The 19231-nt window shown below is 48.9% G+C and overlaps 1 protein-coding gene across 3 annotated transcripts in view; it reads left to right on the plus strand.

Moving 5' to 3' along the window:
- MTMR14 (myotubularin related protein 14) overlaps window positions 1-19231 on the plus strand; it is a 52610-nt gene that overhangs the window by 17091 nt on the left and 16288 nt on the right. For all 3 annotated transcript variants that reach the window (XM_004033548.4, XM_004033546.4, XM_004033547.4), the window contains exons 4-13: window positions 1911-1986; window positions 2623-2683; window positions 4236-4358; window positions 5871-5944; window positions 10532-10602; window positions 11069-11143; window positions 16239-16305; window positions 17646-17731; window positions 17949-18025; window positions 18272-18308. In XM_004033548.4, the coding sequence (XP_004033596.1) occupies window positions 1911-1986; window positions 2623-2683; window positions 4236-4358; window positions 5871-5944; window positions 10532-10602; window positions 11069-11143; window positions 16239-16305; window positions 17646-17731; window positions 17949-18025; window positions 18272-18308 (747 nt within the window). The remainder of the gene's footprint in view (window positions 1-1910; window positions 1987-2622; window positions 2684-4235; window positions 4359-5870; window positions 5945-10531; window positions 10603-11068; window positions 11144-16238; window positions 16306-17645; window positions 17732-17948; window positions 18026-18271; window positions 18309-19231) is intronic.

Here is a 19231-nt window from a genome sequence, read left to right on the forward strand (position 1 = left end):
AATGGAGAGCATTCAGGGTAGATCTTGCGTTTTCAGTCAGGAGCCAGCTTAAAGGGCAGAGATGATGGGTTATGAGTCAGAACGATGAGGCAAAGGAACAGGTGTCTATCAAGAGGGGTCAGCCCTCCCACAGGGGCCTTCCTGAAGAGGCTGGTTCCCCACTTGGGGACTTGGCCAACTTGTTTTTCTCCATCTGACTCAGGTTTTGCTGGCCTAGGTCTGGCTGCCTCAATTACTGAAAAGACAAGGTCAATAGAAGGGATGTGGAAGAATAATTGGGAACAGAAAAAGGGTCTCAGAACTCAACAGCCAAAAAGAAGGCAGCTATCTGCTCTGAAAGATTTAACAGAAATAATGCAAAGGAGAGTGAGGTCAGCTGCCAGCAGCTTAGTTGAAGCGGGGAGAGTGGATATGATACAAATGCCAATGGAACAGGCAGCCACACACCCTGCCAACGTCTTGGAGTCTTAGAGGTCCTCAGCCCTTTCCTGCAGAAGCATCCACTTTACTCCTCACTGCTTGACTGACTTCTTAAAGCAAAGGCTTTTAACAGGGTCTGGGAATGGGTTCATCAGTGGACTTGAGAGAGTCCAGAAATCCCTGGAAATGTAAGTAGATTATGATGTGTACATATTTTTTTTTTCAGGAGATAGTTCATACTTTTTTATCAGATTTTCAAATTGCTTTTAGACCCGCAGAAAGTTAAGTGGTCCCACTGGAGTACATCCTACTTAAGCCAGCAGGAATGCCAGCCCTTGGTAGGGTTCCTCAGTAGGCTTCCAGGACAACCTCTCCACAAACCAGCTCTTGCCCCAGCACCAATAAAGCCCCTCATTCTGTCCCAGGTTATATCCAGGTAACTTTTCTATTGCTGTCCCCACGTCCCCACCCCTAGTCTGCTGCTACCTCAGATAGAGCCAGAAAGTGACCTAGTCGTTCCCACGCACAACTCTTTGCTGTAGCAGCAAAACTTTTCTTCCCATTATCTTACAGGTAGAGATGGAGAAGCCTTCAGATGGTACTTGTCAATCTTCCAGGGATCCACTTTCCATTTGCACATTGTGTGACCCATTCAGCAGTGAGCTTCACTCCCTGTCTGTCACCTCACAACTTCCCCATTTCCTATTGTGGTGTAACAGGGCCATGTTCTCCTAGCCTTTAGCTAAATTCTGGGCTGGTTTGCCTTCCCATCACCAGGTATCTCCTCTCATTCCCCCCACCCAACTAGATTTCAGCAAACACTATTTATTTTAAACAAGTAACCTTACAATTAGATATTGAAGTTTGTGCCAGTTGCCCGTTTCTAGAATTCTCTTAACAGTGATCCCTTCAGTGATGAGGAAAAGAAGCCTCTAAAACATTTCTCACTCACCCCTTGCCCCCGCTAGAAAGGTTGTTCCCGTCTACACTGAACAGTTCCAAATCACAGTAAGCACATAGAGGTCAGTGGGTTTGGATCAAATCCCAGCTCACCCCTCATTATGTGACCTTACACATCACTTAACCTCCCTTAGCCTGTTTTTCTTTTCTTCATCTGTGTAACAGCAACAATGCATGCCACCTGCCACATATCCCTCATGGGCTTGTTGTAAAATTCAATGAGAAGATGATGGGTTTTTCAGTACCGTGTCCAGCATGTGGTACACATGCAACAACCACCCAATCTGATCCGATCCTGTTGGTAACACTGGCGCCTCTTGTTTGGGAGTGAGACTCCCTCAGTAGAGGTTGTGGATTAAGTACTAGGGATCTTCTGACTGATTGTGGCAGCCTTGATGCTGGTAAAACTTTGGGGAGTGCTCCTGGGCCCATTATGCTGGCCTGGAAGAGTCAGAGGAGTCCCACGTGTTCCTTCAACTGTGCATGCTTCAGAAAACCATCTGACCCTGAAAATGATGTTTCTCTCCCAGCACATTTGCAGGTCGGCCACGCTGGCTGGATGGGGAGAGCTGTATGGACGCTCAGGCTACAACTATTTTTTCTCAGGTGAATGTTGAACAGCATCCTCTGATGTAGAATGAGAACCCAGTCATAGAGAATAGCTACCCGGGCCGGGCGCCATGGCTCACGCCTGTAATCTCAACACTTTGGGAGGCCAAGGCAAGCGGATCCCGAGGTCAGGAGTTCGAGACCATCCTGGCTAACACGGTGAAACCCCATCTCTACTAAAAAATACCAAAAATTTGCCGGGCGTGGTGATGCACGCCTGTAGTCCCAGCTACTCAGGAGGCTGAGGCAGGAGAATCGCTTGAACCCGGGAGATGGAGGTTGCAGTGAGCCAAGATCATGCCACTGCACTCCAGCCTGGGCAACAGAGTGAGACTCTGTCTCAAAAAAAAAAAAAAAGAATAGCTACCCATGGCCACAATAGTGTAGGTAGGGGGTCTGAGTGAGCTGGGTGGAGATCAGGGGCCTTCCTTTGATCAGGGACCAGGAGACAAGCAGGAGTTCACCTTAGAGGTGAAGACTACCAGGCATATGGGGGCATACTGTGTCCTTAGGAGTAGAGCCATGTAGGCCCAGCCCACCATTGGCACTATGGGGAAGGAGGCTGGTGAGGAGGCCCGTGTGTGGAGCCCTGGGTCACCAGCCTCAGTACTGACAGATAGGTTTCTCTGGCAGGGGGTGCAGATGATGCCTGGGCAGATGTGGAGGACGTCACGGAGGAGGACTGTGCTCTTCGGTCAGTGCTGGGTTGCTGTGGTCGGGGCTTGTGTTGGGGATGGGGTGTCTGGCCAGAGATGGCCATGTTCATATTGTCCGTGGGGATTTGTCACTGGTTCAGGTGAGTGGATTGGCTTCTTTCTCTTCTGTCTGCCAAGTCTGTGTCCCTGAAATATGGCTGTTGAAGTCCACTGGGTAGCAGCCAAATACCTGAGCAGTCTGTCTCCATCTTGACTGCACATCTGGATTCACAGAGAACATCCCACTCTTGGGGTTCCTGGTACTGCAGGCCTGAGATAGGGCCCAGACATCTATATTTGTTTTAAAGCCTCACAGAGTTGCCAGTTTGCAGCTATGATGCTGATTACCAACCTGCCAGATCTCACCCAGTACAGCTGGTACTGAGGCACAGGGCAAGGGCTACAGTCCATACGTAGGAGACATGAGGTCTAGCCTGGAAGGCACATTTGGAGACCAGATGTGTCACAGCTGCATGATTGGTACTACACATAAGAAGAGCTTGGTACAGAACAGGAGTTTGAGTCCCTATAAAAGGAGGAAATGGGCTGGTTCACACTCTTCCTATCCCCTTTCCAAATGTTTTTAGAAAACAGTACTACAGGATATTTTAGAAAAGCTCATTTGCATGGTCTGTACCACATGGAAAGTCTTTAACTGGTGTCAAGCATCTCTGGAATGCACACGAGCACCCTAGTTAAGATCAGCTTCCCAAATCATAGTTCAGTTCATGAAAGGGCATCTTGCTATGCCCAGGTTCTGCCTGTTAGCTCTGAAAGCAGCAGCTCTGGCTTGTGCTCAAGAATGTTTGGCTCTTCTCCCTAGATCAGGTGACCTCTGCCCAGCCAGGTCACCATCTTCAGCATACACTGTTCTTAGCAAGGAAACTGCTGGGGACAACAAAGCAGTGTGGATTAAAAAATAAAAAAGTAATGGTGACTGTTTATGCTTTCTACTTCTGCCTGTATCTGCAGGGCTGATCAAAGGGCAGCATTGAGATAGAAAAATTTTATCTTTCTCTTTGCTTCATCGGCCTGCTAGGTAGAGGGAATTTACTTGCTAGTATTTCATAATCAGTTGATAAAATAGCTCTAAAAACTTTATCTCTAAGTATTTCAGACTGCTACATTATGAGCAAGTCATGTGGCTAAAAATGATCATAAATGGGGGAAAAGGAGGGGGTGGAAGGGGATCAATTCTAATGGAAACGGGAAGATTGTATGAGCCACCAGCCTGCTGCATTTTAGAATGCTGAGATTATCTTGAGTCTTCTGGCTTAATGTCAAGCAATGCCAGAAAGTCCTTTTCCATTTCCACCTGCAAATTGCTCCTCTTTGAAATACATCCCAGAGATTGGGGTAGTCTCTTAGAAAGTCACCTTCCCTGTAACCTCGCTGAAATCAGTTGTCCTGTTTGGCACCCATGCGTCCACCTAGCACACGCCCCAGCTTCTGGAGAAGAGTGACATCCATACTTCCCTGAATGAGTGCCCACCCCCAAGCTCCTGTGAGTGAACATGCCATGTAACTTCTCCCTCTGGCTCTTTATTTCAGAAGTGGTGACACACATCTTTTTGATAAGGTCAGAGGCTATGACATCAAGCTGCTTCGATACCTGTCAGTCAAATACATCTGTGACCTGATGGTGGAGAACAAGAAGGTGAAGTTTGGCATGAAGTAAGTACAGGCGCCCACTACAAAATGAGCAGAGGCAGTGTGTACAGATTGGCAGGGCTGGCGTTAGTATGTAGCTGTCACTGCGTGCTGGCCTTCTTACAAAGGGCTTTCTGTACATTATCTCACTGTATCTTCAGACAGCCCTGCAAAATAGGTACCAGTGTCCACCTTTTACAGACACTGAAGCACAGAGAGATGAAGTAGCTTGCTCAGGTTGTATGTTAGTGACTGAGGCAGCCATCAGTCTCTTCCCAGTGCTCTGCTGCCACCTTCTCTTACATATCTCTGTATTTTTTTTTTTCCGGCTCCATGTTCTATGCCATGTGTGGCAGATTAGAATCTCTTAATTTTTTTAATTTATTTTTTATAGTGACAGTCTTTGTTGCCTAAAGTGGTCTCAAACATGTGGCCCTAAGCAGTCCTCCTGCCTCAGCTTCCCAAAGTGCTGGGATTACAAGAATGAGCCACTGTTCCTGGTCCTAGAATTTCTTTTAAAATTGAACAAAAAAATCAGCATATATTCAAATTTTACTTCAGTGACTGCTGTCATATAAAAATAACACATATGGACCAAATTCAAATATAAGAAGTCAAAACTAAAAAATAGAGCCTGCGTTAGTGATGAGACTGTAGGAACTTTTTCCAAAATTTTGTTTTTTAAATGATTTTTAAATGTTTTTAAATGATCCTAAAAGGTGGTCTTAGAAAATAAGGCATACTGAGGCTAAAGTTAGAGCTCACATATCTTCAGATCTGAATATTGCCTTATTCCTCTCTTCCTTTATCTGTCAGAGTCCCCAGTGTTTATTTTCAGATGCTGTTTGTTCACCCTGTTCAGAAGTGGGCTCAGTGACTATTAGAGAAGACAGGAGAGCAGAAAAAAAGGGTTCCCATAGGATCGTATTATTTGGCTCTCATCTCATTCCTGGGTCAGAGTGGCTACACTGTGTGCATTTTGGGGTCAGGCGGAAGGTTGTTTTCCACCTTTAGGCTCTGATTGAGGCTTGCTGTAGTATTAGAGGGGGAGTAACTTCCCTTGGTTGATATGTTGGAATAGGGGCAGAGAAGGTAGAGTTCTTTTTTTGAGATGGAGCCTCACTCTGTCACCCTGGCTGGAGTGCAGTGGCACAGTCTTGGCTCACTACAACCATCTGCCTCCTGGGTTCAAGCAATTCTCCTGCTTCAGCCTCCCGAGTAGCTGGGATTACAGGAGCGCGCTGCCACACCCCGCTAATTTTTTATATTTTTGATAGAGACAATGTTTCACCATGTTGTCCAGGCTGGTCTTGAAGGGGTTTCTCCATGTTGGGAACGTGACCTCCAGCCAATGCACCCAGCTGAAGTTATAGTTCTTAATTGTACAAAGTAGGCACTGCTGAAGGGAATTATTAACAATGAAGAATAGTTTTTTTTAGCAGAAGCTTCATTTGTGATTATAACCCTTATTTGGGGAATGGTGTGTGTTTGTGTGTGTGTTGCGACACTGTAACACATTGTATCCTTGTCTTGTAGTGTAACCTCCTCTGAGAAGGTGGACAAAGCCCAGCGCTATGCCGACTTCACTCTCCTCTCCATCCCGTATCCAGGTAGGGGGCTCTCTTCTAGTGGCAGGCATCCTAGGACTGGGGACCTGGGGGGCCATGAGCAAGCCCTCTCTACTTAGTTACACTAGTGCCCTGGGAGCTTTCCTGGAGGGTTTGTGTCAGGCAGTGTAGGACATTTTGGTTCCCAGTCACAGGCCACACTAAGCATAGGATAGTGTCCTGGGGAAGGGGCTTTCCACTCAAGGGGTCTAGGGATTTTGTACTGTCACTGGTCCTAGCCACAGCCTTGAGTGAAGTACTTCACCCCTCCAAGCCTCAAGTTTTCTCAGGAACTTGGAACGATTTAGCTCAGTTTTGATTTATATGAAAGTGGTCTGTGCATGAAAATACTGTTTAAGTGTAAAATGACATTATTAGTACTCTGTGTGAGCAACTACACTTGCTGCTGTAGCCTGAGTGGATGTCACCCTTTGGGTGCATGTCTTGAAGTGATTGAGTTATTTATGGAAATTGCCCCAGGCAAGGCTATTCTGGTGGTAGAAGAACACATAATTGCTATGTTCCCAGTAACTGGACAGTGGCCACACCATGTTGCAAAGCACATTGGTATCCACAAAGCTGCATTTGTTCCTGGCACATAAAAGTGTGTGCAACCTGTGGCCAGGGCTGTATTCTGCACTGGATATTAAAGCTGTTGGTCTAGTATGTCGCATTCAAGTTTTCTGGCAATACCTGCCTGTTTAGTAAGGCCCGCCAAGGACCTCTAACATCAGTGCAAGATGTTGTCAGCAGACAACAGGGAGTAAATACTCTTTCTCCTTAAAACCTCTCTCCTATTTCTCAGCACCAGCATCTGCCTTCAGTGTTGTGTTGGACCTTATCTCCTCAATCTTGGGGCCACATAGCCATGAGCAAGGGCAGGCAGGTTCATCTAGTGCCTTGTGGGAGGGGTGTCCTCATCATGTGCAAGCTGGGGGCAGGAATCCCAGCCCTAGCACTGTGTCTCCTTGAACAAGTCCTGTAACCCTTCTGAGCATCAGTTTCCTCCTTAATAAAATGAAGATAATGGTCCTTATTTAAGAGTGAAGTGCCAGACCCCTCCATAACAGGTGTCCTGTAAATAACAGGCCTAATGATGAGTAGTTGGGAAAACTTCAGGGAACCTGCTCTTCCCTAAAGCAAGTTTGCGCTGATGCAGATGATGATGATGGTGGTGATGATGATGATGATGGTGATGATGATGATGATGATGATGATGATGATGATGATGATGATGATGATAATGATGCCGGAGTGAGCTTGGCAGTATCAGACCCACACTGATGGGTGTATCCTACCTAAGGGGGTCCACACTGGAACCATTGGGTAACTCCACAGCTGGTTTTCAGACATCGTTTCCAGCTCCCAGGAGATGCTTCCGGGGTTCCACAGACTGAACTCTGCAGGTTTGCACTGCCTGAGGAACCAGGCATCACTTCATTTAAATTTAGGTTCCAAGTAGGACTTGGTTTGGAAAGAATAGTTTTGCTAGAAGTATAAATACCATTGCTCCAAAATAGTAGCACAGTGTCCTTTCTGCTGTAGTTTGGCAACTTGTTACAGGACTCCCAAAATGTTATCACCCTTTGACCCAGGTATTTTTCTAATAATTGGTCATTAGGCTGTAATTCAGCCACTTGGTGTTGAGGATGTTCATCATGATGTCTATTTGTAATAGCAAAACAAGAAATGTTTTCACTAATCAGAATAATGATTGAATGATGGCACATCCCTCAGTAGAATGAAATATTGTGTAGTCATAGAAGAATCGAAAATGGGCTGGGCATGGTGGCTCACGCCTTTAATCTCAGCAGTTTGGGAGGCCTAGGCAGTAAGATCGCTTGAGCCCAGGAGTTCAAGACCAGCCTGGGAAACAGTGACACTCTGTCTCTACCAAAAATAAAAAATAGAAAATGCTTACACTTTTTGACATGGAGAACGTCACAGAGCTTAAGATAAGCAGGATACAGAATCACATAGTATACTCTCAGCTAAGTAAAGGAAAATGTGCTTATAAAAAAGGCTTAAAAGGAAGTGTGCCAAAATGTTAAGATGCCTGAATGCTTTCCCCAAAGCTTTTTTTGTTATAAAAGGCATCAAAAGCCGAGCGCAGTTGCTCACGCATATAATCCCAGCACTTTGGGAGGCCGAGGCAGGCAGATCACCTGAGGTAGGGAGTTCAAGACCAGCCTGACCAACATGGAGAAACCCTATCTCTACTAAAAATACAAAATTAGCCGGGCGCGGTGGCGCATGCCTGTAATCCCAGCTACTCGGGAGGCCGAGGCAGGAGAAACGCTTGAACCCGAGAGGCGGAGGTTGCAGTGAGCCAAGATTGTACCATTGCACTCCAGTCTGGGCAACAAGAGGGAAACTCCATCTCAAAACAAAAATAAAAACAAAAACAAATAAAAGGCATCAAAAGGACCAAAATTTGTATGTACTGTATCTGACAGTGTATGTGTGTTAGGGAGGGTAATGAGGATCAATAAAAATAAAAAAGCTGGAGATGGGATGAGACACCATTGCACACCCAAATAAGGGGGACAGGAGAATCACTTTTTATTTGATAGACTTGTGTTCTTGTGGGTTTTTTTTTACATAACTTCTATTACTTTATAATAAGAAAAAGAAATAAAATTACTGTTACCCAAACCAAGTCACGAGCCGCACTTTGATGCTGTTTAAGGAATCTCAGTTGAGCCCTGTGATGACTTTGAGGCTCAAACAGGTACTCAGTAGTCTCAGTTCTAGATGTGTCACACTATCTTGGGCCCTTGGAAATGAGAAGTATTCTGGGATCGTTTCTTTCAGCACACCAAAATAGATGGGCCCAAATTCTGCAGCACAAATCTAATTTGTTTCCTCCTTGAGTGAATGGCACTTCTCATCCTGCTTTTGGTCCCTCTCCTCTTGCCTGACAGTGGTTCCGAAGCCTATTCAGGTGATGAACATTAGGCATTGCCCTGAGTAGAGTCTATTTTAATTCTGTTTCTCACAAAAACTGCTTCTGCATCATAGGTGGGTCTGAGCTCAGCCTGAGGCCTGCGGTGTTGATTTGAGCAGCTAGAGTTGGGAAAACAGCACTTCACAAGAGCTCTGAGGGATAATTGCTGTCTCTTCTAAACCTGGGCTCATAACTCAGGGCCTCTGTCTGAGATCTATAATTCTTCTTTCTCCCAGTGAGGCTCCCAAGAATAGGCTAAAGTGTTATGGCTGAGGATTGTTTCCAGACTTCTCGAGGCCTGGGGATTAGAGTGCAGGGTGTGTGTGGAATGAAAGCCACTTCTGGAAAACATGGGCTGGGTCTCCAGGGAAGCTTTCCTATCTTCCCTGAGGTGGCCTCAGACAGGAACTTGGCCCAAGAGTTGCTGCGACATTCCATGTGAATCTTCTTTGTGGCTACTTCCCCTGAATTTGGACGATTGTTTTCTTGCCTCTGGGACCTCACCAGACTTGGAGGTGTGGCCAAAGCCATGTGCCGTCTGAAGTTTGTGTAGAGGCCCTGATTGAGGTGCTGAGAATAACTGCAAGCTAGCCAAGTGCCTTCTCCCACCATATTTCTTGAAGCCACCAGGAGCTCCTTGGAGGACCAGATGCTCTCTGTGCTATGGTCAGACTCAGCAGGGGCAGGCCACAGCCTGGGGGGCAAGACGCATTCTCTCTGACCAAGGCAGCCAACCCCAAGCGCAGAGCAAAGTAGTTGACTTCACGCTGTGGGCTGGCACTGTGGGCTTTTGTTGCAGTGGCAGCGTGATGACAATAGTGTGCTGCCATTTGAGTGTCACTTGGACCAGTGCAGTGCTAGGTGTTTTATATGTATTATGTCATCCTTAAACAGCCATTTTACAAATGACAAAATCAAGGCTTAGAGACATTAAACAACTTGTTCAGCGTTACAGTGTTAAGTAAAAAGCTGAGATTTTAAGCTGGGAATGTTGCCAAAGCCCTATTCTTTCCAGTGTTTCTCTCTATTCCTGATGGCTTGTCTTGGTAGAGTTACTTATGATTTTTCCGCCAAAGAATATAGAAAAGTGCCTCTTTGCTTGCTTTGTTGGGCATGGCAGTGTCTCTTGAGCACCAGGTTTTAGGCACTGTCGGTGGGCCTTTCCAGTATGTTAGGATGTTCAGTCTCTTCACTAAAAGCCTGCAAGGCTAGCATTATTTGCTCCCATTTTAGAGAAGAGGAAGAGTGATCCTCTGCAGCTAGGCTGCAGTGGCTCACGTTGTGAGCCATGCCTTTGTTTACTGGGATTGGCACTACAGAGACCTGTAGGACAAAGGGACTTGCAGTGTGGGGGAAGTGACTGGTGACCAGTGAGCGTAGATGGAGAAAGTTACAAAGAGGCTGAGAGCAGGCAGTGCCTCGTGGAAAAGGCATGCAGCCAGGAAACCAGAGGGGCTCTAGAGGCTCGCCCCTGGCTTTTGCCCACCCGTGTCAGCCTTGGCCTCACTGAAGCCACTAGCTTGGAGAAGTGTGAGTTGGCGGCCCCCTCTCCACAGCACTCAGGGACCTGGGTCTGGCCAGGGCTGTCTCAGAAGACTTTGGGCTGGGAAGGGAGATGTCATAACTCTGCCCTTCTTTTCCAGGCTGTGAATTTTTCAAGGAATATAAAGATCGGGATTACATGGCAGAAGGGCTCATATTTAACTGGAAGCAGGTATGAGCAATAACATACATCAAATTGGATCTATGTCTCTTTGTAAAGGGAGGCCAAGAAGAACAACAAGCAGTCTTTGGGGAAAACAATAAGCAGTCTTTGGGGAAAATAACTCCCCTTTCCTCCCTGATTGTTTCTGTCTTCCTCTCCCACTTCTCCTTGTATATACATGTTAAATTTTCAGCATTATACTTTCCTCCCCCCTTTATTTCTCTTTCGTTTAAGGGAATTTTTCAGAAACAAGATAGGAAAAGCACTTCCCTTCTGTACTCTCTGTGTGAAAGCTGGGGTCAGCATATTTTTAAGCTGTCACTCCCAGCTGATACTCTGGGGCAGCACAGGTATCTGGCCTAGAGAAGGCAAGCACTGCCTGTGGTAGTCACAGCCTCAGGACTGCAAGCTTCCCCATCACCTAAGCCTCCTCTGGTGGCCAACCCACATCTCACAGGAGTCTTTCTGTCCCCAGGACTACGTTGATGCCCCATTGAGCATCCCCGACTTCCTGACTCACTCTCTGAACATTGACTGGAGCCAGTATCAGGTGAGGGGCCTAACTCAAGCATTGAGGGCAGGATAAGGGAGTGGGGACCAAGGAGACTCCTGATGCCTGCCCCACAAGGCCCTCGTGTGTTTGCCTGATGGGCTGGCTTGTGCACTCATATGCCTTTGGCCCTCTGTCCTCTCAGAAAGGAGGAATTGCGTGTCCGTTCAACTATCTCCTGATTTGCTCATGTCCCAGAAAATCAAAGCTTTCTGAACGTGACTCATTCAAAGATTTGCATCCACCAGGGGGTTCTGTTTCCAGAGGACCTCATAGAGTCTGCTATTCCAGATCTGGGCTTTAGTTACTTTTACATTTTTCCTTTTAAATGTGTGTTCAGCCAGAGGAAGTACAGAGCTGCCTGACCTCATTTGATTATAGAAACATTAAAATTACTTCCACCATGCTCTTCTCCGTCACTGCACACCATGGAAGGGGCCTCTAGTCTTACTGGAAACATCTCTCTACCCTTAGCCCACACAGTCTGAAGGCTGCCAGCAGCTTTGCTTGCCACTTGCTTCAGACAGAACAAGTAGTTTTGTTTTTCTGTGACCTTTCCCATGTCCTGTTCCTCTGCCTGGCTGCCACCTCTCAGCTTCCTCTTGTCTGGCTGACATACTGCCCTTCAGGCTTTGGCTTGAGTGTCTGCTTCAGGAAGACTTCCCTGATCTGCCTCTTCCTTATCCCTGGCGAGTTGGATGCCTGCATCTATATTCCCATTAACCCCCTGGGCACATCCATCATGGAATTTTCCACTGAGCTGTAGTCACTGATTTAGAGATCTGCTTCCCTGAAATCCTGGAGGACAGGGACCCACAGCTTGTGTGTCCCAGCACAGAAACAGGCACAGAGCCTAGAACTTGAAAGACTGAGCCAGTGAGCAACAGAAAACATTCTGCCTCCCTGCTAGTTTCCCCTGTCCCCAGGTCTGGACAGCTCCCACCCAGCCTTGAGATCTCTCTTTCTTTGAAAGGCTGACCCATCTATGTTAAGCAACTGGGTGCTCCTAGATCACCAATGTCAGTACCCTGTTCTCCTGATAGCAGCAAGGTCCATCTTGTTTTCTCTATATATATCCAGCCCCTAATCACAAGGTTTATGCTCACAGCAACTGTTTGAGTGTATGAAGTAGGGTGATGTCAGGGTTCCTCTATGCAGGTGTTTGCAAGAGAGGGAGCACTGGGGAGGAAAGCAGACCAGTTGTTTGTTATGGTCTGGAAGCCTGGAGAAGGAACAGGTTTGGGGTACCTGTGCTGTGGTCTCAAGTCCAAGGCTGAGCCTAGACAGACTGAGTAGATAAAAGAACCGGCAGGCTTCCTTCTTTATGTGCTGCATGCAGAGGTCAAGTAGACTCTGCCCCAAGCCACCCTCTTTCTGGTCCCTTCCGGCACCATTTTTTCTCCTTATGCAGGTATAAACTGGATCTGATGAACTACTCAGCAAATGAGATGTGACAGTTCCAGGCACTGGTCCCGCCGAGGATGTTTGCCTCTTTAGGAAGGGGTCCTGTGCGTGTGAGGAGGTACTCTGCTTAGTAGATGCAGGCCCTAGATCTAGGTCCCAGCTTGCCTGGCCCTTCCTGCAAGGCTCTGTGGCCTTGAACAGATGACCTCACTTCCCCCTGAAAATGGTGTTGGCAGTACCTATTTCAGAGTTGTGCCAGGCTCAAATATGATCACTGCTTGAAAGGGACTCCTGAACTGAAATACCAGACAGATTGTAATGATAATTATGAAGAGGCTGCTAGCTAGCTAATTCAGGGAAGTGAACACTGATAAACTTCCAGGCGTGAAGGCAGCAGGGCTGGAGTGTAGCAGGCAGGCAGGCGCCTCCCAAGAGGCCACCTCTTCAGTGTTGCTCAACCTGTTTGTCTCAATGGGGCTCCTAGCATCCTCTTCCTTGGCTGGGTGTGGGCTCTTCCCTTTCTGCCCGCAAAGCCCTGGGGTGCCGGTACCCTGTTCCTTTTCACCATCTCCCCAGGTGATCTCATCCATCGTCCACACCATGAGCCTACAGCCAGGCCTCTCTGATCCATACCTGCATCACCTTTCACACATGTCCCTTCAGGCGGCCCCTCAGACTCAAGCTGTCCAGAGTAGAGTTGGCCATGGCCCACCCTTTACCCAGATGCTCACACCTGAAACTCGAGTTCTTTGCTCCCACCACATCCATCACCAGCTCCCATCGGTTCTCTAGTCTCTGCCCCTGGTGCAACTGCAATTTTTCTTGCCCTCGTCTCCTGTGCAGTGCCTAGCTCGGGCCACCACTGTCTCAGTGCATCTCACAGCTGAACATAGGGCCTCACTGAGGAGTAACTAGAAGTGAAGTGCTCAGATAGCAAGCACTGAAATGATAGAGCAGGGCCATCACTGTCACCCCTGCCTTAAAACCTGCCACTGACTTCCCGTTTTCCTCAGAATACAATGCAAGAACTTGTACATGGCCTACCCAGCTCCATGCAGTCTGGTCTTGCCTGTTCTTGTGACCAGCTGATCTTCCTGCAGCCCATGGCCGGGCACGGTGGCTCATGCCTGTAATCCCAGCACTTTAGGAGACCAAGGCGGGCAGATCACGAGGGCAGGAGATCGAGACCATCCTGGCTAACATGGTGAAACCTGATCTCTACTAAAAAATTAGCCGGGCGTGGTGGCGGGCACCTGTAGTGCCAGCTACTCGGGACACTGAGGCAGGAGAATGGCGTGAACCCGGGAGGCGGAGCTTGCGGTGAGCTGAGATCATGCCACTACACTCCAGCCTGGGCGACAGAGCGAGACTCCGTCTCAAAAAAAAAAAAAAGGCGGCCCTCTCCAGGTTCGCACGTGCTGTTTTCTCTGCCAGAAACACGTGTCTCCTTTCTCTGTTGCTTATGCTGTCTCATGTCATCACCTCTGAGAAGCCTTCTCTGATGTCCCTACAGATCAGGCTTGGCTCTCCAGTCATATGGTTGCACAGCATCCTAGAGGTCCCCTTTTAGTTGCACACCTGCAGTGGTTAACTTTGTCTTCCCTCTCCCGTGACTCCATGATTGCTGAGGTCATATTCACCCTTGTGTGCCTGGTGCCAGGCCCTTCAGGAGGCATGCAGTGTGAGGCTTAATGAATGAATGAATGAGTGAATGAATGAATGATAGGAGCAGTGGTGGCAGGACACATGTGTCTTGCTGCCCTCCATGTAACCGAATTGAATTCCATAGAGGTATGCCCCTTCTTTCTGTGTCCTAAGACCCCTCCCTGGGGCTGCTGTCCCTCAGGCACTCAGCATTGCCCCAACTATGAACAAGCAGCAAGGAACATTCTGCAATGACCTCCTAGTCCCTGAGCACTAAGCCTTAGAGATACCAAAACAGCCTCTGCCCTCATGGGGATTAGACTAGGAAAAGAGGCAACAACGTAACCATCACCTACATTACAGTTTTTACCAGTGGTCACAGAAACCCCGAAGAGAAGATAATTGGGCTGGGCCTTTGAAGGATGAATAGGAGTTTGCCAACCAGGAGAAAGAGTACTCTAGGCATAGAAACATAAGCAGAGGCATGGCATTCAGCTCAGCTCCCAGAGACTTTTTCATGAAGCACGTAGGATGAGAGAGCAGGCACGAGCCTAGTTTTTTTTTTTTTTTTTTTAAGCATATCTCCTCAGTCATCACTTTGAGCAGTTCCCTCAGACTTCTGCTTCTTCCTCTGGTGTTATAGGAAGAGTAACTACAGTGATTAAGAATGTGGACTTTGGAGTCTGGCAGGGCTGGATTTATCCCTCAGCTCAGCCGTGTGACCTTGGCCCTCTACCAGCCCAACCCTCCCCAGCCTGTAGTTCCTGCCCCAGCCTTGGGAACTTGCTGCCCCTCCCTGATGGTCAGCATCTCCTCCAGACAGCCGTCATGGTGGCTGGCATTCTGCAGCTCTCTTGTCCTCGGCGGGGCCTGCCCTCCCCGGCTGCTGCAGTCTTCCCCTAGCCCACCTGACGCTCACTGGGCTTGGTGCAGTGCAGCTCTTACTTCCCTCTCCTGCTTTTCCTTGCCCTGTGAGAATCACTGCTCCATTGGCAATGGTGTGTCTGACACATTGAGCCAGATGAGTTGAGAGACCCCTTGTGCAGCTACTGATAATGACTTTATTAGCACAGCACTACAGCGCCTGTCTCTGTAGTCACTAAAAGTGGGTCAGAACTCTCCAGGGGCGTGGAAGGGTCAGGTAAATGAGGCTGTTTTAAATTCCTGGGAAAGCCACTCCAATTACAGGTGCCGTGTTCCCCCTCCCCCTGGGAAGTGCTGTTTTGCTGGCATGCGTCACCCTCTCTGCACAGCCCCAGAACACTGCTAAGCAAGTGTATCTTAAGAGAACAGAGACTGCCCCAGCTAGGGAAAAGGGTGCCGCGCAAAACTGGGTCAGGCCCTTCCATGGAGTTCCAGGTTCTGAGTGGGCTGTTTCTTAGAGGGTCTGGACTAGACCTTGCACTTGGGCTAGAACAGAGGTTCTCATCTCTTTAAAGCTTTTGCTTAATTTTCCATCTCCCACCTCATGGGCCTCCTTTTTTAAAAGACTTTCCCTGCCAGACAGACTCCATTTATTATTCATCAAAAGATAGTATGCAGTAAATAGCACTAAAAAGCAAATGAAGCATGTTTGAAAAGGTTGATGTTTTAGTTTCTGTGATGTGATGGCATATGAAGGAATGAATCTTTATGTGGCCATTTGGAGACATTGGCCACAGCCTCAGGGCTCTTCGTTTACCTTTACTGGCTTCCTGGACAGCCACACCAGGGGCCCAGCACTTAGAGGACCCTAATGTGGGCAGGGGGCTCTGGGTCACCCTGACCTCAGCATCCGTTTCTGTTCCTCACTCTCACATTGGGTCAGACCCCCCCCCCCGCCCCCCGAGTAGGGGGTCCACAGGCTGAGTGGTGGAGGGAGAGGTGGTAGGAGCTGCTGGAGATGGAATACAAATGTCCCAGATTATCTGGGATTCAAAACCTATGGTCTGTAACCAAGGACTTTGTGTAGTTGTTGCCCCAGAATAACTCTTGGCATTTCATTTTTTAAATACTTTAAATTCTAAATCTGAGTTAATGTCCATTTCTTCTCACTTTTCTCCAACAGTGTTGGGATCTGGTGCAACAAACACAAAACTACCTGAAGCTGCTGCTTTCCTTAGTTAACAGTGATGGTGAGTCTGTCTCCTCCAGAGCCCTCGAGCCACTGCACCCTTGGGGAGTTCCCAGTTCATTCTGCCTCAACTGTATGTTTGTTGGAGTTGCACACCTTACTTTTGTGCTGTGGGAGAGGGATTTGGGGAGTTCCTAGAATCCCAGAGGCTGGGTGGGATTTGTCCATTGGTGGCTTTATTCCATGTCCTCAAAATCCTGGAAGACAAAATTAAGAACTCCTTACCATCTATGCCGTGCACAGGGTATTTTCACACTGGCTCAGCATTGCACAACAGCATTGTGTGTGGGGCCAGGATGGGCCTCTCATTCAGAAAGATGAGGCATGAGATGAGAGAATCAATCCGGGCTGCTCAGTGGATGCACACAGCCTGTAGAGGCCCTGTTCTCCAGAGTCCTCCACCCAGTTTGGCTGTTTTGATTGGATGGGCCTGGCTTGCTCAATGTCTCTAGGGCAGACGGACTCTAAATCCTTGGTAGCAATCAGGACTTCTGTAGGAGTTGCACTTGCTCAAACAAGTGGAAATGCATTGGCTTATGGAACCAAGAAGGCCCAAGAACAGAGCCAGGTGAACATCATAAAGAATCTTTCTCTGTTTCTCAAAACCCCTGTCTTGGCCTCATGGCTGGCAGCCATTCCAGACCTGTCTCCCGCCATCTTAGCTCCCCCAGGGGAGACTACCTCAGTCTCTGGAGTTCCAGTAAAAGTCTGAGCTCATGCTCATTGGCCCAGTTTGGGTTAAGTGCCCATCCTTGAACTAGTCGCTGGAGGGAGATTTGCCACAAAGTCGCATGCCAGCCCCTGGAGCCAGGCACTGGTTCTCTAGCTGCGGGCATTACCACCCCTCAAAGCACTTCTGGAAACGTGTGTCTGGCATGTTAGGTGCTGCAGAAACTAGAGGGTGGGGAAGCTAGTACTAGCATGTGGTTAGAGTTGGCCAGGGATAGTCAATGTCCTGCAATTCATGCAGCCCTGCACACTGAAAAATTGCCCGCTCCCGCTACCCCCCAAAAAAATACTTGTCGTGCCCTCTGAGAAACTGGGTAGGGATGTCAGCCCTGCCTAAATGACCTGGGCAAAGTGGACTGTGTAGGCTGCACTGTGTCCCCAGAAGTACACTGAGAACTATAGTCAGAAGGAAGAAAGGAAGCTACAAAGCCAGACGCCTGCCACTCACCCCTTTCTGGGACTAGGCTGGAGAAGAGCCATGGGGAGGCCACTGGGGAAGACAGAAGCTGGTGGGGCCTGGCTCCCTCCACCAGGCCAAGCTGGTGGTACTTCCTGCTCATCGGCCCATGTCTGGTTCTCTCCTGGGCATCCTCTCCTGCGGTTCCTGAGTAGATGACAGCGGGCTGCTGGTACACTGTATCTCAGGCTGGGATCGGACCCCTCTCTTCATCTCCCTCCTGCGCCTTTCCTTGTGGGCTGTGAGTATGAATCAGCCCCTACCAAGCTCTGCTCTTTGGGTGTGTTAGGATTGTCTCCAGACAGAGGTTGGAGCAGGGGATGCCATCGCTCAGAGCAGATGTGTTTAACCCTGTCCTTCGGGGTGTTCTTCAGCCTGCGTTGTCACTGGGTCTGGTTATGGTTCAGCTCCTGGGGACGAGAAGAGGGCTCTGTCACATCTCCTGTGGTCTCTTCCAGGATGGGCTCATCCACACGTCCCTGAAGCCCACTGAGATCCTCTACCTCACTGTGGCCTATGACTGGTTCCTCTTCGGGTAAGCCTTTGCAGGAGTTGGGTTTTGGGGCCTTAGTAACAGTTTCTATATGTGAATTGTGTGGTGGCTCCCTTGACAGGGGCTGGAGGTAAGGATAATTCCACCCCTCGAGAAGGACCGAAGCTGCTGATCAGGCCCCACCTGCCACGCTGGTGCCAGTGACACAGTCTGTGTCTGGTGACCCTGTCCTCTTGGCCTTGTCATCTTGGTGCTGCTGACTTTGCCTCTCCACCCTCCTTTTTTCAGGCACATGTTGGTAGATCGGCTCAGCAAAGGGGAGGAGGTGAGTATACCACCTACGACTTGTGGGCACAGCTCAGCACTGAAAGAGGGGCGGGGGGTGGCCTGTCTGAGTTCCACGTGTTAGGGGCAGCTCTTTGCCCCAGGTGTGCAGGGATGTGGCCCCCTGTCATCTCCTCCTGAGGCAGCATGGCAGGACAAGCACCAGCACAGTAGCTCTGTGTTCTGGGCCTCGCGGGCCTGTGCTGTGGAGAGGATACAAGCCCACACGTCGGGGTGAGCAGTTACACGACAGCCTTGGCTGCCTGTGATCTGCCCTCTCACAGGCCACTCGTTTTCTCTGCTCAGCTCTGGAACCATCCTATAAGGCCTTTCTGTGCCCCTCGTCTCTGCAGCTAAAATGCAGCAGCACTTCTCTTCCCCACCCTCCCGTCACACCCTTCAGCCACTTTTCAATGTCAGGGTGCCCGGCAGCAGGGTTCTGCCCCTGATGGTTGCCTCCAGGTCCCCTTTCCTCTGGACCTGCTCTTCCTTCCTCTTCCCATGTGCTCAGCACTCTCTCCCCCATGCCTGTCGCCTTTTCTGCGCCCCCATCCTGTCGGCCACTCTCCGCAGGCCTTACCTGTTAGTGCCTGTTTTCCTTGCATGCAGGTCTGGAGTCGGCCCTGAGTGTGTTCCCTAGTTGGCCCCCTTACTGCCTGGGTGACCTTGGGTGGTATGCTTCACCTTGAGTCTCCTGGTGTTCAAGCGTGAGAGAATGAGTCCAGATGCCCAGCATGGAAGCTGTCCCACGGTGTCAGCTCCTTCTCTTTGGCCCCCACTCCCCCATTTTCCCAAAGTGTGTTTCTCATCTTTCTCACCCTCGTGGGGCTGCTTCCTTCCTGGGCATCTTATCTCGCGCCTCCTCCTTTTGTTCCTCCGTCTCAGCTGCTCCTCTCCTCTTCCAAATCTCTTCTTCTGAACACT

This window comes from Gorilla gorilla, chromosome 2 (assembly GCF_029281585.2).
Source record: "Gorilla gorilla gorilla isolate KB3781 chromosome 2, NHGRI_mGorGor1-v2.1_pri, whole genome shotgun sequence".
NCBI classification, from domain to species: domain Eukaryota; kingdom Metazoa; phylum Chordata; class Mammalia; order Primates; family Hominidae; genus Gorilla; species Gorilla gorilla.